The sequence below is a fragment of the Ahaetulla prasina genome, chromosome 16 (genome assembly GCF_028640845.1).
Source record: "Ahaetulla prasina isolate Xishuangbanna chromosome 16, ASM2864084v1, whole genome shotgun sequence".
NCBI classification, from domain to species: Eukaryota; Metazoa; Chordata; class Lepidosauria; order Squamata; family Colubridae; genus Ahaetulla; species Ahaetulla prasina.
The window spans coordinates 5918976-5941830 of NC_080554.1; the positions used below are offsets into that span (position 1 = coordinate 5918976).

General features: G+C 44.2%; 1 protein-coding gene across 2 annotated transcripts; it reads left to right on the top strand.

Moving 5' to 3' along the window:
- Positions 1-78: 78 nt before the first annotated feature.
- On the top strand, positions 79-22560 carry LOC131186038 (kelch-like protein 20). 2 transcript variants are annotated; one of them, XM_058159239.1, is made up of 8 exons: positions 98-164; positions 2775-2866; positions 6319-6502; positions 12489-12632; positions 13909-14042; positions 17533-17741; positions 19365-19471; positions 22358-22560. In XM_058159239.1, the coding sequence occupies exons 1-8, from the start codon at positions 142-144 to the stop codon at positions 22458-22460; spliced, it is 996 nt and encodes a 331-aa protein (XP_058015222.1). In that variant the 5' UTR covers positions 98-141; the 3' UTR covers positions 22461-22560. The 2 variants fall into 2 exon arrangements, with proteins under 2 accessions (XP_058015223.1, XP_058015222.1); XM_058159240.1 differs by lacking the exon at positions 12489-12632 and having other exon boundaries at positions 79-164.
- The last annotated feature ends 295 nt before the right edge of the window (positions 22561-22855 follow it).

The following is a 22855-nucleotide window of genomic DNA, read 5'->3' on the forward strand; positions in this document are numbered from 1 at the left end:
CCCCCCTCCCCCCCCAGCGTGTGACTCAGAGAAGAGATGCTTGCTGTTTCTATTTTTGGCTTCGGGAGTTTGTATATAAGCCTGGGACTTTGCATCCTAATTCAAGGACAGCTTCTCCGGAGCATCTCTTAAGACGACAGGATGGGCGTATACGAAGAAAGAGGGTAAGTGAACACACTAGAAAAACTGATCTGGCCCTTTCCCAAAATTTCCTTCCCGAAGTCTTCTTTGGTTTTTCTTTGAAAACATCTCGCTTCTCGTGCAAGAAGCTTCTTCAGTTCCTATCTTGGTTTGGAGACCAATGAACTCCTAGTCCACATTTTCATGGTGTTTTTTTTTTTTTTTGGAAGCACGGTCAATGGGACGCGTGCCTAAATAACTATCGTTTGTGGGTGTTAGCTAAGCCTAAAACTGATGTTTTTCCCTGAAAGATGGTGGATTTGGAGAGACGGTTTAGGAATGTTTCCTTTTAACTGCTGCTGTGACCCTTTCCTCTCCCAAGCCCAGGTCACAGAGTAACATCATTTCTTTTAGCATCACAACGGTCTTGAGAAGTAGGCCAGCCCATGTAAAACAGTCCATGGGAAATAGTTTTAGTGACATGGCTGAAAAAAACGGAAACTTATGGCTTCCTTTGCAGAATTTCGGAGGCTGTTTAAGATATCAAATGTCTTCACAATCAATCATTAAAAACAAAAGACAAGGAAGAAACAGAATATTTTTTTAACATGGGATTTGTTTTATTAGTGATCAGATAAGAGGTAGAAATTAGAAGATAAAAGATTACTGATATGAATAAGTAAATGAAAGATTATTATTACATATAAGTAAACATTATTATTATTTTATTTACACAAAATGACAGTATACACAGCAAATGAGATAACTATGCTGGATTTCGTACCACAGATCGCTGGTCGAACACTTCCCAAGCGTTTAGGACTGTGTGATGTATCGGTGAATTATGAGAGCAGATCCCAGTAAGGTGGCCTTCTGCAGCTGATCAATGGTGATCTTGTCAGCACCAATTGCTTTTAAGTGCTTGCCTAGGTCTTTAGGCACAGCTCCCAGTGTGCTGAGCACACTGTTTATTATTGTTGTTGTTGTTGTTGTTGTTGTTATTATTATTATTATTATTATTATTATTATTATTATTATTATTATTATTATTACCTCTTTTATTCATTAAACATGAAACTCAGTCAACTGGACATTTAAAATTGTGTCACAAATACCATTGATTGGTGCTAATGGCTGATACGAGCTGCTGCCAGCGTCCTAGGTATCAACCAAGTATCTTCTTAAAATATACGATGTTCCGAGTAGCACAGGTTGTTTTTTTTTTTGCAATCCTGCTGGTGTTATTGCATTATTACTACTATTAGTGGTAGTAGTACTACTACTGTTATTTTGTATAAGCAAATTGACTCAGACAATACACTGTTCATTAAGCACTTATGTATATCAAAGAAAAAAAGGTATAAACAAACAAAAAAAAGGTATCAGATGTTTTAAATATCTAGAAGTATACAAAATACAAACAGCTGCTAGTGGTGACAGGCATGGGTCATCCCCGAGTCACCTTGTAGGGAAGATAGGCAGCATTAACATTTTAAATTTAAATAAATACAAAATACCGCTTGCTTGGGAGCATTTGCCAGTTTCAAGAACCATTTTGACTCCTTGGTCTAACCCTACAGCCCTGAGTTCCGTGGGAGCCTCCCATCTAACCGCCTCTAATCCTGGTTTGCTTCCATACCCAAGAATGAGTTAGCCAGGTGCAGCCATCTGCCAAGATTTTAAAAAATGTGGGGTTATTTGTATATGGTGAGACTTGAGTGGTAAAATACTATAAAAGGCTGCATATATAGAATAGAATAGAATAGAATAGAATAGAATAGAATAGAATAGAATAGAATAGAATTTTTATTGGCCAAGTGTGATTGGACACACAAGGAATTTGTCTTGGTGCATACGCTCTCAGTGTACATAAAAGAAAAGATACATTCATCAAGGTACAACATTTACAACACAATTGATGGTCAATATATCAATATAAATCATAAGGACTGCCAGCAGCAAAGTTACAGTCATACAGTCATAAGTGGAAGGAGATAGGTGATGGGAACGATGAGAAGATTAATAGTAGTGCAGATTCAGTAAATAGTCTGACAGTGTTGAGGGAATTATTTGTTTAGCAGAGTGATGGCCTTTGGGAAAAAACTGTTCTTGTGTCTAGTTGTTCTGTTGTGCAGTGCTCTATAGCGTCGTTTTGAGGGTAGGAGTTGAAACAGTTTATGTCCTGGATGCGAGGGGTCTGTAAATATATTCATGGCCTACTGAACTATATTGTTCACCGGAGCTTAGCAATCCCCAAATCTGTCCTGTTCTTCCTTCTTAGAGTAGTTTCTCTTCAAGGCAGATTTGATCAGACAAGACTTCCAAGAAAGGACTAAAATTAGTCAAGTAGGAACCCATGAATGCCCATTCCTTTGGACGCGGTCAAAACTCCTTTTAGACCTCTTTAAAATAGTTCTCTGCTTGTTGTTTACTCTTGAGTCAAAGAGTCTGGGGAACGAGTGGAATCAACCATCAACGGATGCTTCTAAAATTTCCCTGCTTCTGGCATCAAATTCCCTTTGCAGGGACCAAATTTACAGCTCAGAACCTAATAGTTAGCTTTCCTTTGGAAGATTTCTTACAGAAGGGCGATAATCACAGTTTTTTTTAAAAAAAAAGAATGTTAATGATGATTCAATCTTGGGTTGCTGCAGGGAGCAGATCGAACCAAAAAGGAAGCTGGTCAGCTGGAGAGCCAAGCCTACGTCATCCAACAGTGGATGTCCTTTAGAGATGCTTTATGCAAGTAAGTATATTGGCTTTTTCTGTATTTCCTTGTGGTCAGAGCCGAAAATTTTATCTTTTCGTTGGTGATGGGTGGAGAAGACTATCCAGGAGAGTTCAGAACAAGGTTTTGGGTTTTGACTAAACCTTTGAAGCAGAGTGGATAAAAATCGATGATTTTTTTTTAATGTTTAATTTTTTTTTATTTAAATCAGATTTTTTTTAAAAAAATTATTATCAACTCTATTTTAATAAAATGCTTTTGGAGTAAAAAATCTATCTAAAGATAGTTTCCCATTTAAGATACCTTAATAGTTTAGTTTATCCAGCATGAAATGGAGCTTAGTTATGTTGCACGAGGAGCAGTGGTGGGATTCTGCCAGTTCGCACCACTTCGGGAGAACCGGTTGTTAACTTTCTGAGCAGTTTGGCAAACTGGTTGTTGGAAGAAATCATTAGGGCAGAGAACCGGTTGTTAAATTACTTGAATCCCACCACTGACGAGGAGGCTGTATATTCTGCACCGTTTATATTTTGGGTTAACTCATTCAATGAATCCGAGCTCTGCAAACTAAATAGGAAACCTTCATTTGGTTTGCAAAGGGGCCTCTGTGGCTCAGGCTGCTAAGACAGTCTGTTATTAACAGCAGCTGCTTGCAATTACTGCAGGTTCTAGTCCCACCAGGCCCAAGGTTGACTCAGCCTTCCATCCTTTATAAGGTAGGTAAAATGAGGACCCAGATTGTTGGGGGCAATAAAAGTTGACTTTGTATACAATATACAAATGGATGAAGACTATTGCTTGACATAGTGTAAGCCGCCCTGAGTCTTCAGAGAAGGGCGGGATATAAATTCAAATAATTAAAAAAAAAAAAGGAGGAGCTGCTCCAGGATAGAGATGACAGTTGCTCTTTAAAAAATTACCGGGGCCGCAGTGAGGCCCAGGCTGTAAGAAGCCTGTTATTAAAACACAGCTGCCTGCAATTACTGCAGGTTCTAGTCCCACCAGGTCCAAGGTTGACTCAGCCTTCCATCCTTTATAAGGTAGGTAAAATGAGGACCCAGATTGTTGGGGGCAATAAGTTGACTTTGTAAATATACAAATAGGATGAAGACTATTGCTTGACATAGTGTAAGCCGCCCTGAGTCTTCGGAGAAGGGCGGGATATAAATGTAAAAAAAAAAGGAGGAGCTGCTCCAGGATAGAGATGACAGTTGCTCTTTAAAAAATTATTATCAACTCTATTTTAATAAAATGCTTTTGGAGTAAAAAATCTATCTAAAGATAGTTTCCCATTTAAGATACCTTAATAGTTTAGTTTATCCAGCATGAAATGGAGCTTAGTTATGTTGCACGAGGAGCAGTGGTGGGATTCTGCCAGTTCGCACCACTTGGAGAACCGTTGTTAACTTTCTGAGCAGTTTGGCAAACTGGTTGTTGGAAGAAATCATTAGGGCAGAGAACCGTTGTTAAATTACTTGAATCCCACCACTGACGAGGAGGCTGTATATTCTGCACCGTTTATATTTTGGGTTAACTCATTCAATGAATCCGAGCTCTGCAAACTAAATAGGAAACCTTCATTTGGTTTGCAAAGGCCTCTGTGGCTCAGGCTGCTAAGACAGTCTGTTAATGTTTAATTTTTTTATTTAAATCAGATTTTTTTTAAAAAAATTATTATCAACTCTATTTTAATAAAATGCTTTTGGAGTAAAAAATCTATCTAAAGATAGTTTCCCATTTAAGATACCTTAATAGTTTAGTTTATCCAGCATGAAATGGAGCTTAGTTATGTTGCACGAGGAGCAGTGGTGGGATTCTGCCAGTTCGCACCACTTCGGGAGAACCGGTTGTTAACTTTCTGAGCAGTTTGGCAAACTGGTTGTTGGAAGAAATCATTAGGGCAGAGAACCGGTTGTTAAATTACTTGAATCCCACCACTGACGAGGAGGCTGTATATTCTGCACCGTTTATATTTTGGGTTAACTCATTCAATGAATCCGAGCTCTGCAAACTAAATAGGAAACCTTCATTTGGTTTGCAAAGGGGCCTCTGTGGCTCAGGCTGCTAAGACAGTCTGTTATTAACACAGCTGCTTGCAATTACTGCAGGTTCTAGTCCCACCAGGCCCAAGGTTGACTCAGCCTTCCATCCTTTATAAGGTAGGTAAAATGAGGACCCAGATTGTTGGGGGCAATAAGTTGACTTTGTATATAAATATATCTAAAGATAGTTTCCCATTTAAGATACCTTAATAGTTTAGTTTATCCAGCATGAGTGGAGAAGGATATAAATGCAAAATAAAAATAATAATAATAATCATATTAAAGATTCTAACTACCAGCCAAGAATGAGTCCTTACATTTAACTGGTTGTTGGAAGAAATCATTAGGGCAGAGAACCGGTTGTTAAATTACTTGAATCCCACCACTGACGAGGAGGCTGTATATTCTGCACCGTTTATATTTTGGGTTAACTCATTCAATGAATCCGAGCTCTGCAAACTAAATAGGAAACCTTCATTTGGTTTGCAAAGGGGCCTCTGTGGCTCAGGCTGCTAAGACAGTCTGTTATTAACAGCAGCTGCTTGCAATTACTGCAGGTTCTAGTCCCACCAGGCCCAAGGTTGACTCAGCCTTCCATCCTTTATAAGGTAGGTAAAATGAGGACCCAGATTGTTGGGGGCAATAAAAGTTGACTTTGTATACAATATACAAATGGATGAAGACTATTGCTTGACATAGTGTAAGCCGCCCTGAGTCTTCAGAGAAGGGCGGGATATAAATTCAAATAATTAAAAAAAAAAAAGGAGGAGCTGCTCCAGGATAGAGATGACAGTTGCTCTTTAAAAATTACCGGGGCCGCAGTGAGGCTCAGGCTGTAAGAAGCCTGTTATTAAAACACAGCTGCCTGCAATTACTGCAGGTTCTAGTCCCACCAGGTCCAAGGTTGACTCAGCCTTCCATCCTTTATAAGGTAGGTAAAATGAGGACCCAGATTGTTGGGGGGTGCAATAAGTTGACTTTGTAAATATACAAATAGAATGAGACTATTGCCTTACACACTGTAAGCCGCCCTGAGTCTTCGGAGAAGGGCGGGATATAAATGTAAAAAAAAAAAAAATATTACGATTGAAATCTAGCTGATTGAAATCAAGCCTTTTTTATTAGTGATTTAAATCAAAACCACCCTGTTTTGAAGTATTTATTTTTCATACTTCATCAGAACAGCTTGCAGATTAATAATATTTTTTTTTTTTAAAAAAAAGAGCTTATCCTATAAAATGACAGGAAATCAATGGAAAAAAAACTCCGGCGAGAAAGGGAAATCATAATAACAACAATCGACGTAATAAGGGCAGCGATTCTTAACGCTGTAAGGATCACAGTCTCTCCGTAGACCAGTCAGTCAAATGCCTGCTGGAACAAAATCGTTGAAAGGCAAAAACTAAAATTTACCGCTTTAATTTACAGTTGGGGGAGTCAGCCCCACAGGCGTCAGCGGTGGGGTGGAGCGTTACAACCCCCTGGATCACGAGTGGCAAATCTTGGGCTCGGTCTCGAGGCAGCGAAGTGGCTTTGGGGTGGCTTCCCTTAATGGATCCATCTATGCAGCAGGTGGCTACGATGGACTTGTCTGCCTCGATAGCGTTGAGAGGTGAGTAAATTTAGGAAATATTTTGTATTAGATTTATTTCTGAAGGAGAGGGGAATTGAGAGTGTGATTATGTGTGGAGTGACTAGAGATTATAATTTAGGAATTATTTTGGATTATGATTGTTAGTTTTGATACCCTGCATTTTGTTCTGGGAAGTCGGGGTGGGGTGGGGGTAAGGGGAGGGAATTGGGGGTTGAGGGTAGAGGATGGAGTGATGGTCAATGTACAGGGATTATTGAAGATGTATAAATATAATTAATGTAGGGTCGGGTCTGCCCAGTTACCATTTTAGAACGGTGGGGAGGGAGAAAAGAGGAGAGAGTAGGAGGTAGGAAAGAGGAGAAGAGGAAGGAAGAGGGGTAGAAGAGGGAGAAGGAAGGTGTAGGGTGGAGGGAGGAGAGGATGTAGATAAGAGAAGGAGAGGAAGGTCTGGAAAGTAGAAGAAGGTAGAAGAGGGAAGAGTGTTAAAAAGGGGGGTGGTGACTGGGCAAGCCCGACTAATTGTATATAACTGTACATTGGATGAGCTGTTTGATATGATTGTAAAAATAAAACTTTTTTATGAAAAAAAAAATAGCGTTGAGAGGTAAGCGGGTGCCTTGAAGGAAGATCATCTAGAGATGGTCGGTGGCTGGATTTTGTCCGCTTTTTTCCTAGCCGTTCTCGCTCTTTGTTCCAGTCTTATTTTCTAAAACCTTCAGGGTTTTATGTTGCTCTTCGTTTGTTGGGAGTCGTTTGAGTTGGCGGCATCCAATTAAATAAATCAATCCCCCCCCAACATTCCTTGGGTCCCGTTGGGGAACGGCAGACTGTGCTGGGGGTTTGCAAGGGTGAAGAATTCTGGAGAACAAACAGGGAGCGAGTCTAAGATGCAAGACCTTCCTTTTTTCTTCGATTTCAGTTACTTTTTTCTAAGTTGCTTTTCTCTCCTACCTTCTCAGTTTGAAACTGACTGGATTTTAATTGTCTGCTCCCTTTGAAATTGACTGAATTTCAACTCCCTGCTCCCTTTGAAACTGACTGAGTTTCAATTCCCTGCTCCCTTTGAAACTGACTGAATTTCAATTCCCTGCTCCCTTTGAAACTGACTGAATTTCAATTCCCTGCTCCCTTTGAAACTGACTGAGTTTCAACTCCCTGCTCCCTTTGAAACTGACTGAATTTCAATTCCCTGCTCCCTTTGAAACTGACTGAATTTCAATTCCCTGCTCCCTTTGAAATTGACCGAATTTCAATTCCCTGCTCCCTATGAAATTGGCTGAAATTTCAATTCCCTTCTCCCTTTGAAACTGACTGAATTTCAACTCCCTGCTCCCTTTGAAACTGACTGAATTTCAACTCCCTGCTCCCTATGAAACTGACCAAATTTCAATTCCCTGCTCCCTATGAAATTGGCTGAAATTTCAATTCCCTTCTCCCTTTGAAACTGACTGAATTTCAGCTTTCTGCTCTCAACTCCCAAGTTGTGCCTGCAGGTTTTATGGAGCCTGCGTAGGCGCCACTAGTTGAGTCACTTGCCATTTTTCCCAGCTTGAAATGAAATGTTTTGCCCCGTTCCTTTTCCTTGCGAGATGGCTAAGACGCTCTTGGTATTTTTATGATGTCTCTTGATTTACAAGCCCAGTCAATTACACAATGACGTCTGCTCCTTAAAAAAAGAAAGAAAGAAAAAACCATCAGCACTTCTAATCCCTCCGGAGCTACGATTGCTTTCCAAACAGGTGCAAAGCACAAGTTTCTCTCACTCTAAAGTGATCCGTTCTCCATTTTCAAAGCTGGTGGCCGACAGCTCTCTATCCTGCCTTAAGGAAAAGCAACTTCCCAGCAGTGATTTTCCCCCCCCTTCTTCTTAAGGACGTGCTGCCATTAAGCCACATTAAACAAGGAGCTTAGGAGAAAAATGCCTTCAGAATGAACTCACGCCTGAAGTTTAAATATTTTCCATTCGGTTAATCCAGGGGTCTGCAACCTTAAATACTCAAAAGAGCCATTTGGACCCATTTCCCACAGAAAAGGAAACACCGGGAGCCACAAAACCTGGGTGGGCGTGGCCAACTCGTCATTCACTTCCACCAGTCACATGAAACCCCCCCCCAGCCACGCCTGCCCAGCCAGTCATTAGGGCAGAGAACCAGTTGTTAAAAAATACCGGGAACCACAAAATCCTTTTGACATCTCTCTCTTTCCCCTTACCCTCCTTCTCTCCCCCTCTCTCTGTATCTCTCTGTCTCTGACCCAGCCACTTCTCCATCCCCTGCCGTTGCCCTTACCTTCTCAGGCCAGTGACTAGGAGGGGAGGGCGAGGGGTGGGGTGGGGCCAGCCAGTGGTGGGATCACCTGAGGGAGCCACAGCAAAGGGCCAAAAGAGGGGCAGATACAATACAATACAATATAATACAATACATACACATAAATATATACTTACACATAGTTTTAAGACCAATAATAAGAACCGACCCAAACCAGACCAAATTAAAATTCCTGATTGAAATCTGTGATCCTTCCTTCCTGGATTGTTATCTTCTCATTGGGACCAGAGGGTGTTCTGTCTCCTTCCCCACTTCAGACCCACGAGCTGGCCTTCAGCCAGTGGATTCACGGTTCTTATCAGTCCTGGCAGAGAAATCACAGCTGCCTGCCAAAGTTCAAACAAATGACTCACGTAACAAGACTTTCAGCTCTTTTTGAAACGGTTCAGCTAAACTTTTGCTTCCCGTGGAGTGAGAGCAGTCCCAAAGCTCCTTATATATCCTGTGGGGTGTGGCTCCTGCCCCACCCTTCCTTTTGATGACGCCGCCTCTCTAATCTTCTGAAGCGCGGGTCAAGCCAAGCTTGATTATTATTATCATCTGGGTCTGAAGGCGTAGCCTGGGGAAGGGAGGAATCAGGGGATGACGGCCTCATTACGTCCTCCGACTGGTCTGGTTCTGGCTCCTGGAGCTGAGCCACAGGAATCAGTGCTCCCGAGGTAAGCCTTACCGGCCCTTCCCTCTCACTTTCTGAGTCACTTTCGGGCATGAGGCCAGGTTCAGGGGCTGGAGTCACAACATAGGGGATGGTATTCGGCCGGTTCAGACCAGTTTGCGAGAACCAGTAGCTGAAATTGCAGGTGGGCCTGCTCACCTGCCCCGGGTCTATGCTGTCCTATTTAGACATGCAGTTTTTGAGGCTGGGTGCATGTGCAGAAAGTGTGCGTGCATGGCGAACTGGTGGTAAGAAAATGTGAAACCCACTGCTGATTGGGACCCCTAACAGAGTTCCTTACCCCTGCTGCCCTTCCCGTGCCAGTCTTCCCCTTAGCAAAAGGCACACAGCTCACAAGTGTATCTTGACTGACGCCCGAAGGAGAATTCCTCCTAGCCCTGGCATCCCCATTGCCTGTTTAGCACCTTGTCGTTGCTGTTAAAATCTGATGGATTACTTGATGGGTCCCGTTACTGCTCTCTCGGAGCCCCACTTAACATCTCTGGCTCATTCCATGAAGGCTGTTGTTGGGTGCTGACCTCGCTCGCCTACCAACTGAATATAATCTCGGTTCAAAGAGGTGTCACGTTAATTTTTAGCCCCCGGTGACTGCAGAGGGCTGGAATTTTCCCCGCCTTGAGAAATAGGAGCACTTTGTGGAAAGATTAGCCTTGTTCCCTTGCCAAAAATTCAAATGAAGAATAGTCCTTGACTTACGGCCACAGTGGAGCCCAACATTTTATGTGGTTAAGTGAAACATTTCTTAAGTGAGTTTTGCCACGTTTCCTTGCTATAGTTGTTGAGGGAATCTGGCTTCCCCATTGACTTTGCTTGTCAAAAGGTGATCACATGCGGAGGTGGAATTCAGCTGGTTCAGACCGGTTCGGGAGAACTGGTAGCTCCGACGATCAGTTGGCCCCATCCACCCGCCCATGAGAAAGGCAGGGCAAGATGAATCAAAAATTGGAATTAAGATTGCTGGAAGAAATATCAACAACCTCAGATATAGAATAGAATAGAATAGAATTTTTTATTGGCCAAGTGTGATTGGACACACAAGGAATTTGTCTTTGGTGCATAAGCTCTCAGTGTACATGCAGTGTATATGTATAAATATACAGTGTATATGCAGATGATACCACTCTAATGGCAGAAAGCGAAGAGGAACTAAAGAGCCTCTTGATGCGGGTGAAGGAGGAGTGTGCAAAAGTTGGCTTGAAATTCAACATTAAGAAAACTAAGATCATGGCATCGGGCCCTTTCAATTCCTGGCAAATAGATGGGGAAGAAATGGAGGTAGTGACAGATTTTATTTTCCTGGGCTCCAAGATCACCGCAGATGGGGACTGCAGCCAAGAAATTAAAAGGTGCTTGCTCCTGGGGAGGAAAGCCATGGCAAAGCTAGACAGCGTACTAAAAAGCAGAAACATCACCCTGCCAACAAAAGGATGTATAGTCAAGGCTCTGGTTTTCCCAGTTGCAATGGATGGCTGTGAAAGTTGGACCATAAGGAAGGCTGAGCGCCAAAGAATGGAGGCCTTTGAACTCTGGTGCTGGAGAAGACTCCTGCGAGTCCCTTGGACTGCAAGGTGACCAAACTGGTCAGTCCTAGAGGAGATCAACCCTGACTGCTCTTTAGAAGGCCAGATCCTGAAGAGGAAACTCAAACACTTTGGCCACCTAATGAGAAGGAAGGACTCCCTGGAGAAGAGCCTAATGCTGGGAAAGATTGAGGACAAAAGAAGAAAGGGACGGCAGAGAATGAGGTGGCTGGGTGGAGTCACTGAAGCAGTAGGCATGAGTTTAAATGGACTCTAGAGGATGGTGGAGGACAGGAAGGCCTGGAGGAACGTTGTCCATGGGGTCATGATGGGTCGGACATAACTTCGCAACTAACAACAACAGCTCATCTCAATCACACGGCACAGCTGATTTCCTTACCCCCCCCTCCTTTGCGGTTCTACTTATCGTTGCTAACTTGGAAGGTAAGCAGCTGAGCTTCTAAATGCTCCATTTTCAGCGCTGCGCGCAAGTGCCTTAAGCATGCATGTGCACAAAACGCGCACTCACCGAACCGATTATTAAACCGGCAGCATTCCACCACTGATCACCTGTCCTTGGGACCCAGCAATGGTCATAAGTATGAACCAGCTGCCAAGCATCTGAATTTCAATCACATGATAAAAAGGTCACAAGTATGAAAAATGGCCATAGGTCCCCTTTTTTCAATGCTGTTGTAACTTTGAACGATCACTAAATGAACTGTTGTAAGTCAAGGACTACATATAAAACATTTGCTAGACCAATTCTTGAATACAGCTCGACTGTCTGGAACCCATACCACATTTCTGACATCAGTACAATTGAACGTGTGCAGAAATATTTTACAAGAAGAGTTCTCCACTCCTCCGAATACAACAAAATACCTTATGCCACCAGACTTGAAATCCTGGGTTTAGAAAATTTAGAACTATGCCGCCTTCAGCATGACCTGAGTTTAACTCATAGAATCATCTATTGCAATGCCGTTCCTGTCAAAGACTACTTCAGCTTCAATCGCAACAATACACGAGCACACAACAGATTTAAGCTTAATGTTAAGCGCTCCAATCTTGATTGCAGAAAATACGACCTGACTCTGTGGTCTCTTCCCAAAATCCCCAAAGCTTTAACCAAAAACTGTCTACTATTGACCTCACCCCATTCCTAAGAGGTCTGTAAGGGGCGTGCATAAGAGCACCAGCGTGCCTACCGTTCCTGTCCTATTGTTTCCTTTTGTTATATCCAATTAATATAGTTATGCTTATATATATATATTATATAGTTATCTCATGCTTATGCTTATATATACTGTATGGCAAAATAAATAAATAGTTTATGTTTACTCTGCAATCGTGTTGTACAAGTCCTTGCTTTGGGTGCAGCTTTCCCTCCTCTTCCTATGGAGGGGGAAACACTTGCCCTCCCCCTCCCCAACCCCCATGCCCAGAACCTCTCCTCCATCTTACTTCTTCCCTGGTAGGTATGTGCCCGAAACCAATGAGTGGAAGAGAAACGTCGCACCTCTGAGTGAACCCAAGCAAGATGTAGCTATGGCTGAACTTGGCGGTTACTTATATTGCGCCGGTGGTTTTGATGGGCTGGTTTGCCTCAACACGTTAGAAAGGTAAGCTTAGTTTGGATGCTGATTTTTGGCCGTGCTATAGTAGCTAGTATTTATAGCTGATAGCCTTTTACCTCCCGCAAAGATCTCTTCCCTGATTCAAATCAAAATAGATTGATGTAACGTCTAGAGGGGGATGGGGCTGTAGTCAATTACCTTGGGAAGGAGAGTGGGAGAAGGGGGAAGAGAAGGAGGAGAAAGATATGGAGAAAGAGGAGGAGGAGAAGGATAAAGGATGGAGGGAGGAGGAGGAAAATATGGAGAAAGAGGAGGAAGATATGGAGAAGGATGAGAAGGATATAGGATGAAGGGAGGAGGAAGAGAAGGTGAAGGAAAATATGGAGGAAGATACGGAGAAGAGGAGGAGGAGAAAGATAAAGGATGAAGGGAGGAGGAAAATATGGAGAAAGAGGAGGAGGATAAAAGATGAAGGGAGGAGGAGGAAAATATGGAGAAAGAGAAGGAGGAGAAGGATAAAAGATGAAGGGAGGAGGAGGAAAATATGGAGAAAGAGAAGGAGGAGAAGGATAAAAGATGAAGGGAGGAGGAGGAGGAAAATATGGAGAAAGAGGAAGAAGATATGGAGAAGGTGGAGAAGGATATAGGATGAAGGGAGGAGGAGCAAGAGAAGACAAAAGAAAATGTGGAGAAGCAGGAGGAAGGGATGGAGAAAGAGATGGAGGAGAAGGATAAAGCTAAAGAATGAAAGGAGGAGGAGGAGGAAAAATACAAACAAAATCTCAAAAAACAGCAACTCAGCCCAGGTGGTGGGAAACAGGGGGAAAAAAAACATTCAAATCATTCCATCTTAAGGAACTTTCTTCCAAACAAGAGTAGGTAGGTCCTTCTTCTCGCGCTTTCCAAGCCACCTGTGATGTCACAGGAGAGAGCGGAGCTCTTCCTCAGAGGGCAAAGAGGCAGCGGGACCTGGAATGTCTGGTGGGCAGGAAGAAGGCAAAGACAGGCCCTCCCTGGCAGTTCACAGAGGATATCCATAGTTACGGCAGATCGTTGCTTTACTCCGGCAAGATTCGGTCGGTAGGCAAACAAACGACAAAAACGGAACGACTCAGAAATAACTCCACCTGCCATTCTTGATTCTTGGGGCCTGACGATTCTTGTATTCAGCATGGAAGTCTCTTACTGAAATTTGTGGGTATCTTGACCTTAACTGGCTGGGTAGGACTTGAGGAGCACCAGCGGGAAGAAGCAAGCTCCATATTAGAAATGGCCGTTTTGCAGAACCCTCTAATTTCTCACCACTGCCGATTCCTCCCAGATACGACCCTGCACTGGACAGATGGCAGAAGTTGGCGCCTATGAAGTGTCGCCGAAAAGGCCTCGGCTTGGCGGTACTCGATGAGTATTTGTATGCCGTTGGGGGCTCCGATGGATATTCTCCCTTATGCTCAGGTATATCCTGGTTAAATCAGTTCTCGTTCTACGTTAAAGCAGAATCACAGAATTGGAACAGAACAGAATAACAAGAGATGGACGGGACCTTGGAGGTCATCTATTCCAACCCCCTGCTCAGGCAGGAAACCCTTAACCATTCCAGACGGATGGTTGTCCAACCTCTTCTTAAAAAACCTCCAGTGTTGAAGCATCCGCAACTTCCGGAGGAAAGTCGTTCCACTGATTCATTGTCCTCGCTGTCAGGAAATTTCTCCTTCGTCACTTAAATTCTGTTTCCAACTCTCCAACTGTTTCTCTCTGAGCTGAAGCCGACGCAGTGTTGACTACGATGTTCCGACGGTGCGTTTTATGTCTCAGAATGACAGGGAATAATTTCCCTGAATTCTTTGTTTTTTATATTTTCTGGCGTTTGTGGCAGGAAAGAGAAAGGTGAAAATAATTGGTGGGTTGGGAACCAATTTGCCACCTAGTTTTGGAGGTGTTTTATAGTCTCGTGTACCTTTGCATCTCTCTGTTTCTCTCTCTCTCTGTTTCTCTCTCTGTCTCTCTCTGTCTGTCTGTCTCTCTCTCTTTCTTTCTCTCTCTTTCTCTCTCTGTTTCTCTCTCTCTGGTCTGTTTCTCTCTCTGTCTCTCTCTGTCTCTTTCTCTCTCTGTCTCTCTCTTTCTCTCTGTTTCTCTCTCTGTCTCTGTCTGTCTCTCTCTCTCTTTCTCTCTCTCTCTTTCTCTTTCTGTCTCTCTCTCTGTTTCTGTCTCTGTCTGTCTCTCTCTCTCTCTGTCTCTTTCTCTTTCTGTCTCTCTCTCTTTCTCTCTCTCTGGTCTGTTTCTCTCTCTGTCTCTTTCTCTCTCTATCTTTCTCTCTCTGTCTCTCTCTCTGTCTCTCTCTGTCTTTCTCTTTTTCTCTCTTTCTCTTTCTGTCTCTCTCTGTTTCTCTCTCTGTCTCTTTCTCTCTCTCTCTCTCTCTCTGTCTCTGTTTCTCTCTCTGTCTCTCTCTGTTTCTCTCTCGGTCTCTCTCTCTCTTTCTCTCTCCCTCTGTTCCCCTCATGCAAACATTAAAAATAGAAAATGATTATATGTATCTGTGACATTAATTGAAATCCATGCTTCTGATTGATGGGTTTCTGTGGGCCGGGTGTGTTGAAGGATGGAAAAAAAGCTTTCCAAGTTCTAATCACGCTTGGTTGGCAGTAGCGTGCATGGCTGGGTAATTATTATATTAAATTAATTAACGAAAGAAACTTAGATCAGGCAATTAGTTAACAAAAAACACGCCTACCCTTGTATTAACAAATGCCGTACAATGTCAAAATAGATAAATGCGATACTTAAAGGGTAAACGCAGATTAAAAAGTAGCCTGGAAAAGGACCTCAGAGACAGAACGATTACAGGATAATTTGACCTTCATCTGTTTCAAAAGAAATTTCCCTTGCCTCTTCATCAGAAAAGAATCAAATAACTCCAGTTATATAGAAGTCCAGTGCAGCCTAACAGCTATTTTAGCCAGAGTACAAAAGATGATAATTGAGTTCAAGAATTGATTCCTCAATTTGACACATGAAAGGGTATCAATTCAAAATAGGAAATTATTGATCCCAGAGACTCGAGACATAGCCAAGAGGAACATACCAGTCGATATGTAACCTACAACAATTGATCTGGTTTTATTAATTGAGTTATTGATTTCAACCCACAAATCGTAGAACAGGACCGTTAATCCTTTTCCTTCCGAATTTCATCTCCGACATTGAATACCTCTTTAGTGTTAATATGCTTCATAATGCCCGGGGAAAACCACACTTGGAATACTGCATTCAGTTTTGGTCGCCATGATGTAAAAAAGATGTGGAGACTTTAGAAAGAGTGCAGAGAAGAGCGACGAAGATGATTAGGGGACTGGAGGCTAAAGCACATGAAGAACGACTGCAGGAACTGGGTAGGTCTAGTTTAGTGAAAAGGGGGACCAGGGGAGACATGATAGCAGCGTTCCAATATTTGAGGGGCTGCCCCAAAGAAGAGGGAATCAAGCTATTCTCCAAAGCACCTGAAGGCAGGACAAGAAGCAATGGATGGAAACTAATCAAGGAGAGCAGGAACTTAGAACTAAGGAGAAATTTCCTGACAGTGAGAACAATTCATCAGTTGAACAACTTGCCTCCAGAAGCTGTGAATGCTCCAACACTGGAAGGTTTTTTGTTTTTTTTTATTCAAAAAGTTTTACAAAATCCCCCCCCTTCCCCCCCTCCCCCTCCCTTCACAACCCCCCTCCCCCCCCGACTTCCCGGAACGAACACAAGGTATAGTTAAAAATAAAACAAACATATGCTAAAAAATTTTCATCCCAACTTAATTATACCCCTACAATCATCAATTCCTAACTTCCCCCGAAAACAATCAAAAATAATACATCATAATCATTCAAAAACAGTCTGATAACTCTTAGTCTGATATCTACGTTGAATATAGTCAATCCATTTTTTCCATTCCTTTAAGTATCTTTCTTGCGTATTGTCTTTCAAAAAGGCTGATATCTTCGCCATCTCAGCCAAATTGGCAACCTTCAATATCCATTCTTCTATTGTAGGTACTTCTTTTTTCTTCCAGTATTGTCCTATTAGTAATCTTGCTGCTGTTATTAGATTTAAAATCAATTTAGTCTCAATTACTGTACAATCCGTAATAATTCCCAACAAAAAAAATTGCGGCAGGAACTTTATCTTCTTTTTCAAAACATTTTGTAAGATCCACCAAATTTTTATCCAAAAGGCCTTTATATCCTTACAAGTCCACCAAAAACACTGGAAGTTTTTAAGAAGAGGTTGGATAGCCATTTGTCTGAAGTGGTATAGGGTTTCTTGCCTAAGCAGAGGGTTGGACTAGAAGACCTCCAAGGCTCCTTCCAACTCTGCTATTCTGTTAATAAGAGTCTATACCGCCTACTTCCTGTTTAAAAACAGGCTAGTCCTTTCAAGTTCTTTTACGCATAACTATTACTTTTCAAATAGGGACGCGGTGGCTCGGTGGCTAGGACGCTAAACTTGTCGATCGAAAGGTCGGCAGTTCAGCGGTTCGAATCCCTAGTGCCGCGTAATGGGGTGAGCTCCAGTTTCTTGTCCCAGCTTCTGCCAACCTAGCAGTTTGAAAGCACGTAAAAAATGCAAGTAGAAAAAATAGGGACCACCTTTGGTGGGAAGGTAACAGCGTTCCGTGCGCCTTTGGCGTTGAGTCATGCCGGCCACATGACCACGGAGACGTCTTCGGACAGCGCTGGCTCTTCGGCTTTGAAATGGAGATGAGCACCGCCCCCTAGAGATGATTAGCACATATGTGCGAGGGGAAACTTTACCTTTATTTTCAGAACACAAACTGTCCCTTTCAGCTTTTGGAAACAATTAATTCCTCCCCCACATCCACCCCCACCCCGGTGCTAAATTGACAACTGGCAGCACAAAGATCAAAAGCCGCAGCACTTCAACCCCTCTTCTATTTCAGTCGAGCGCTACGATCCCACAGAAGACCGGTGGGCCCCCTGCCCTCCGCTCCGCAGCTGTCGTGAAAACCTGGGTTGCGTCACATTACAAGGCAAGATCTATGCCGTTGGTGGGCAGGATGAATTGACCGAACTCTGCACCGCTGAGCGCTTTGATCCCTTCCTCAATCGATGGACACCTGTTAGGCCCATGAGGTCCAAAAGGAGCAAGGTAAGGAGAACCAGGTCCAGACAGGAAATAGAAACAGACAGAAAATGGAACTATCTAACACAAAGAGAAGTCTATGATTTTTAACTGTTGCTATTATCATTATCAACTTCTTTTAATGACCCCATAATCCCTTGTGGGGTGGAGTCCGGGCAACTGAATGGAGCCAGCTGAGTGTTTTTTAATGGCCGGATGCCCTTCCTGTCACCAATGCAGAGTTTTATTCAGCAGATACATTCTCATTGTGCCCAGAGAGAGAAATATATCTGCCTCTACCCAGGATCGAACTCGCAGCCTCCTGATTGCGAGGCGGAGAGCTCCACCTCTAGGCCACCGCACCACTCCAGCTGTTGCTATTATCCTTGTTATCAAATTTATTTGCTGTCCATCTCGCAGTTCAAAGCGGCTCAGAGCAGTTATAGATAATTTCCATGTTTTGGCAACTTTTCTGTCAGTGTGCACAGTGTAACTGCTAGTTTGAGACATCCCAGGAGCAAGATACACAGATTTTTTGTCTTTCAAACAGTGGTTTGTTTATTTATTTATTTATTTATTTATCTTATAAATAAATAAATCTTATTTATTTATTATTTCAACTTTTATACCTCCTTCTCCCGAAGGACTCAGGGCGGTTTACAGCCAAGTAAAAAACAATAACACAAAAGTTAAGAACAATTTTAAAAAAACTGATTTTAAATTGGCCGAAATTGTAAAAAATTGCTAAATCCCATTAAAAAACTGATTAAAACTATTAAAAAACTATTAGGCTAGTCCTGCTCGATGAAATAAAAGAGTCTTCAGCTCACGCCGGAAGGTTCGGAGGTCAGAGAGTTGGCGCAACATTGGAGGTAGTTCGTTCCAGAGGGCTGGGGCCCCCACAGAGAAGGCCCTCCCCATGGGGGTCGCCAGCCGACATTGTCTGGCCGACGGCACCCTGAGGAGACCCTCTCTATGGGAGTGCACTGGTCGATGGGAGGCCACCGGTGGCAGCAGGCGGTCCCGTAAGTATCCCGGTCCTGAGCCATGGAGGGTTTTAAAGATGGTCACTAACACCTTAAATTGCACCTGAAAGACAACCGGAAGCCAGTGCAGCCCGCGCAGGATAGGTGTTATATGGGAGCCTCGAGCCGCTCCCACTATCATCCACGCGGCCGCATTCTGGACCAGCTGAAGCCTCCGGATACCCTTCAAGGGGAGTTTATCTACAAGTCACATATATATATACATAGATGTGCTAATCAAAGCCAGGCAATCCATCAATCTCCAACTATAACACAAAGCATACACGGAGAGAAAATGCATGGAGAGATAATATATGGAGAGAAACACTGCCCACACAGGGCCTCTCTTATATAGACAGCCTCTTAAAGTGATAACCCTGCTGACTCATTCTCATTGTATCATCTCGGTTTGCAACCTTACAGCAGCTGGCCAGCTATTAAAAATCATCATTACCTTAACATTTTCTCTCTGTGGGCTGAGCACACGAGCAAATTTTCATCCGTGATCAATCTTCTGGCTCAGAGAAGGGAGGTTAAAACAGGTCGAGTTAGCCGTATACTGGACCCGATTAAGGGCTTGAAAAGGAAACACTGAAATCTCTTTTTCAAATTGTTGACTTTCCAGGTAAGCCTTGCTGCTATCAACGGGTATCTCCTGGCCATCGGCGGCTATGACGGCATCGTTGACGTTTCGACGGTGGAAGCCTTTGATCTGGATCTCAACGCATGGAGGTAGTCTTGGCATCCCTTTCCAGAGATGCTCTACTGGGGTTGTTGGGTTTTTCCTTCCCCGAATGGCACCTTCTCATTCTGTTATTTTTGCTCTTGTCGCTCGTCATCCAGAGTCTTCAGGTTGGGATGGGTTAGAAAAACCGGGAAATAAATCCATTAAAAGGGGAGAAAGAGAACCAATCTCTCGTACAGGTGGTCCTCAACTTGAAACCGCAATCGGGACCAACATTTTTTTTTGCTAAACAAGGCGGCTGTGCCAAGATTTTATGACCTTTTTACGACCTATCACCGAGGTAGCATCTTCAGGGCTATAAAGTGGAGTGAGCAAAACCCACTCCCTTCTAAGCACGGATGATGTTCCCTAGTTGGGTAATGAAATGACTGCAAGAAAACGGCTAAGCTGAAACAGCACCAAGGACCAGCACAGTCCTTCTCCTCCTCAAACCCCACTCCCTTCTAGCACTGATGATGTTCCCTAGTTGGGTAATGAAACGTTTTCAGGAAAACAATCACACAGCACCAAGGACCTACACAGTCGTCGTCGTTCTCCTCCTCCTCCTCCTCCTCCTCCTCCTCCTCCTCCTCCTCCTCCTCCTCCTCCTCCTCCTCCTCCTCCTCCTCCTCCTCCTTCTAGCACTGATGATGTTCCCTAGTTGGGTAATGAAACGTTTTCAGGAAAACAATCACACAGCACCAAGGACCTACACAGTCATCGTTCTCCTCCTCCTCCTCCTCCTCCTCCTCCTCCTCCTCCTCCTCCTCCACAAACCCACTCCCTTCTAGCACTGATGATGTTCCCTAGTTGGGTAATGAAACGTTTTCAGGAAAACAATCACACAGCACCAAGGACCTACACAGTCGTCGTCGTTCTCCTCCTCCTCCTCCTCCTCCTCCTCCTCCTCCTCCTCCTCCTCCTCCTCCTCCTCCTCCTCCTCCTCCTCCAACCCACTCCCTTCTAGCACTGATGATGTTCCCTAGTTGGGTAATGAAACGTTTTCAGGAAAACAATCACACAGCACCAAGGACCTACACAGTCGTCGTTGTCCTCCTCCTCCTCCTCCTCCTCCTCCTCCTCCTCCTCCTCCTCCTCCTCCTCCTCCTCCTCCTCCTCCTCCTCCTCCACAAACCCACTCCCTTCTAGCACTGATGATGTTCCCTAGTTGGGTAATGAAACATTTTCAGGAAAACAATCACACAGCACCAAGGACCTACACAGTCGTCGTTGTCCTCCTCCTCCTCCTCCTCCTCCTCCTCCTCCTCCTCCTCCTCCTCCTCCTCCTCCTCCTCCTCCTCCTCCTCCTCAAACCCACTCCTGTTGTCCTCCTCCTCCTCCTCCTCCTCCTCCTCCTCCTCCTCCTCCTCCTCCTCCTCCTCCTCCTCCTCCTCCTCCTCCTCCTCCAAACCCTCTCCCTTCTAGCACTGATGATGTTCCCTAGTTGGGTCATGAAACATTTTCAGGAAAACAATCACACAGCACCAAGGACCTACACAGTCGTCATTCTCCTCCTCCTCCTCCTCCTCCTCCTCCTCCTCCTCCTCCTCCTCCTCCTCCTCCTCCTCCTCCTCCTCCTCCTCAAACCCACTCCCTTCTAGCACTGATGATGTTCCCTAGTTGGGTAATGAAATGTTTTCAGGAAAACAATCACACAGCACCAAGGACCTACACAGTTGTCCTTCTCCTCCTCCTCCTCCTCCTCCTCCTCCTCCTCCTCCTCCTCCTCCTCCTCCTCCTCCTCCTCAAATCCCACATCCTTCTAGCACAGATGACGTTACCTAGTTGGGTCAGGAAAGGTCTTCAAGAAAACAATCAAGTTCAGAGAGCATCAAGGACCACACAGTCTTCCTCCTCCTCCTCCTCCTCCTCCTCCTCCTCCTCCTCCTCCTCCTCCTCCTCCTCCTCCTCCTCCTCCTCCACAAACCCACTCCCTTCTAGCACTGATGATGTTCCCTAGTTGGGTAATGAAACGTTTTCAGGAAAACAATCACACAGCACCAAGGACCTACACAGTCGTCGTTCTCCTCCTCCTCCTCCTCCTCCTCCTCCTCCTCTTTGCCAACCACACTCCCTTCTAGCACTGATGATGTTCCCTAGTTGGGTAATGAAACGTTTTCAGGAAAACAATCACACAGCACCAAGGACCTACACAGTCGTCGTTCTCCTCCTCCTCCTCCTCCTCCTCCTCCTCCTCCTCCTCCTCCTCCTCCTCCTCCTCCTCCTCCTCCTCCTCCTCCTCCTCCAACCCACTCCCTTCTAGCACTGATGATGTTCCCTAGTTGGGTAATGAAACGTTTTCAGGAAAACAATCACACAGCACCAAGGACCTACACAGTCATCGTTGTCCTCCTCCTCCTCCTCCTCCTCCTCCTCCTCCTCCTCCTCCTCCTCCTCCTCCTCCTCCTCCTCCTCCTCCTCCTCAAACCCACTCCCTTCTAGCACTGATGATGTTCCCTAGTTGGGTAATGAAATGTTTTCAGAAAAACAGTCAGACTGCACCAAGGACCTACACAGTTGTCCTCCTCCTCCTCCACTTCTCCCTTCAAGCACTGATGATGTTCCCTAGTTGGGTAATGAAATGTCTGCCATTAGAAAACAACCAAGCTGTGAGAGCACCAAGGATCCCACGGTCTTTCTTTTTCTCCTCCACTTTCCAAACCTCACTCCCTTCTAACACTGATGATGTTCCTTAGCTGGGTAATGAAATATCTGCAAGAAAACCACCGAGTTCAGAGAGCACCAAACACCTCCACGATTCACCCCGGGCTACAAATATAGTCTTCTATGGGTACCTATGTTGAGTTCTAGATGTCCATCTTTGATGTACGTCCCGCTGTTGCGTGAAACAACAACACGCAACAAGCTTCTGGAGGTTGTTCCTTCCGTTGCAGAAGTTTCGGCAACACGAAGAGCCGTCACCCAGGCGGAGGCGTCACCGTGGTCCAAATGGCCACCGAAGATGAGGAATCCTTTGAGTCCCCTTGGAGCAGATAACCAGAAGAGGATCAAGAACTAGTTCTAGGTTCAGATTAGAGGTAGGGTGAGTTCCTTAGCTAGATCTGAGCAGCGTCAGAATAAAGGAGCCGTACATCCATACCCGAAACAAGATTATTTATTTTATTCATTCACTTTCTATAGCCGTCCCGTTCAGTCCAGCTGATTCTGGGCGGTGAACAATTTCACAACTGTTAAAACAAGCTATCCTTTGCTCCACTATTTATTTTGAGGGTCGGGATCTCCTTGGATCCTGGAGTCCTAATTTTTTCACCAGTCCCTTTCCAGTTGCACCACTGAAACTCTAAATGGTGGGATGATCTTGGAATTAACAGAAGTAGAATATGCCTGTTGAGTCCTGATACGTTCACATGCCATCCTATTTGGGTTAAGAT

Coding starts and splice junctions, on each gene's coding strand:
- LOC131186038 (XM_058159239.1), top strand. CDS start 142: ATGGGCGTATACGAAGAAAGAGG. Junction 165..2,774: donor GGCGTATACGAAGAAAGAGG/GTAAGTGAACAC, acceptor GGGTTGCTGCAG/GGAGCAGATCGAACCAAAAA. Junction 2,867..6,318: donor TTTAGAGATGCTTTATGCAA/GTAAGTATATTG, acceptor TTTAATTTACAG/TTGGGGGAGTCAGCCCCACA.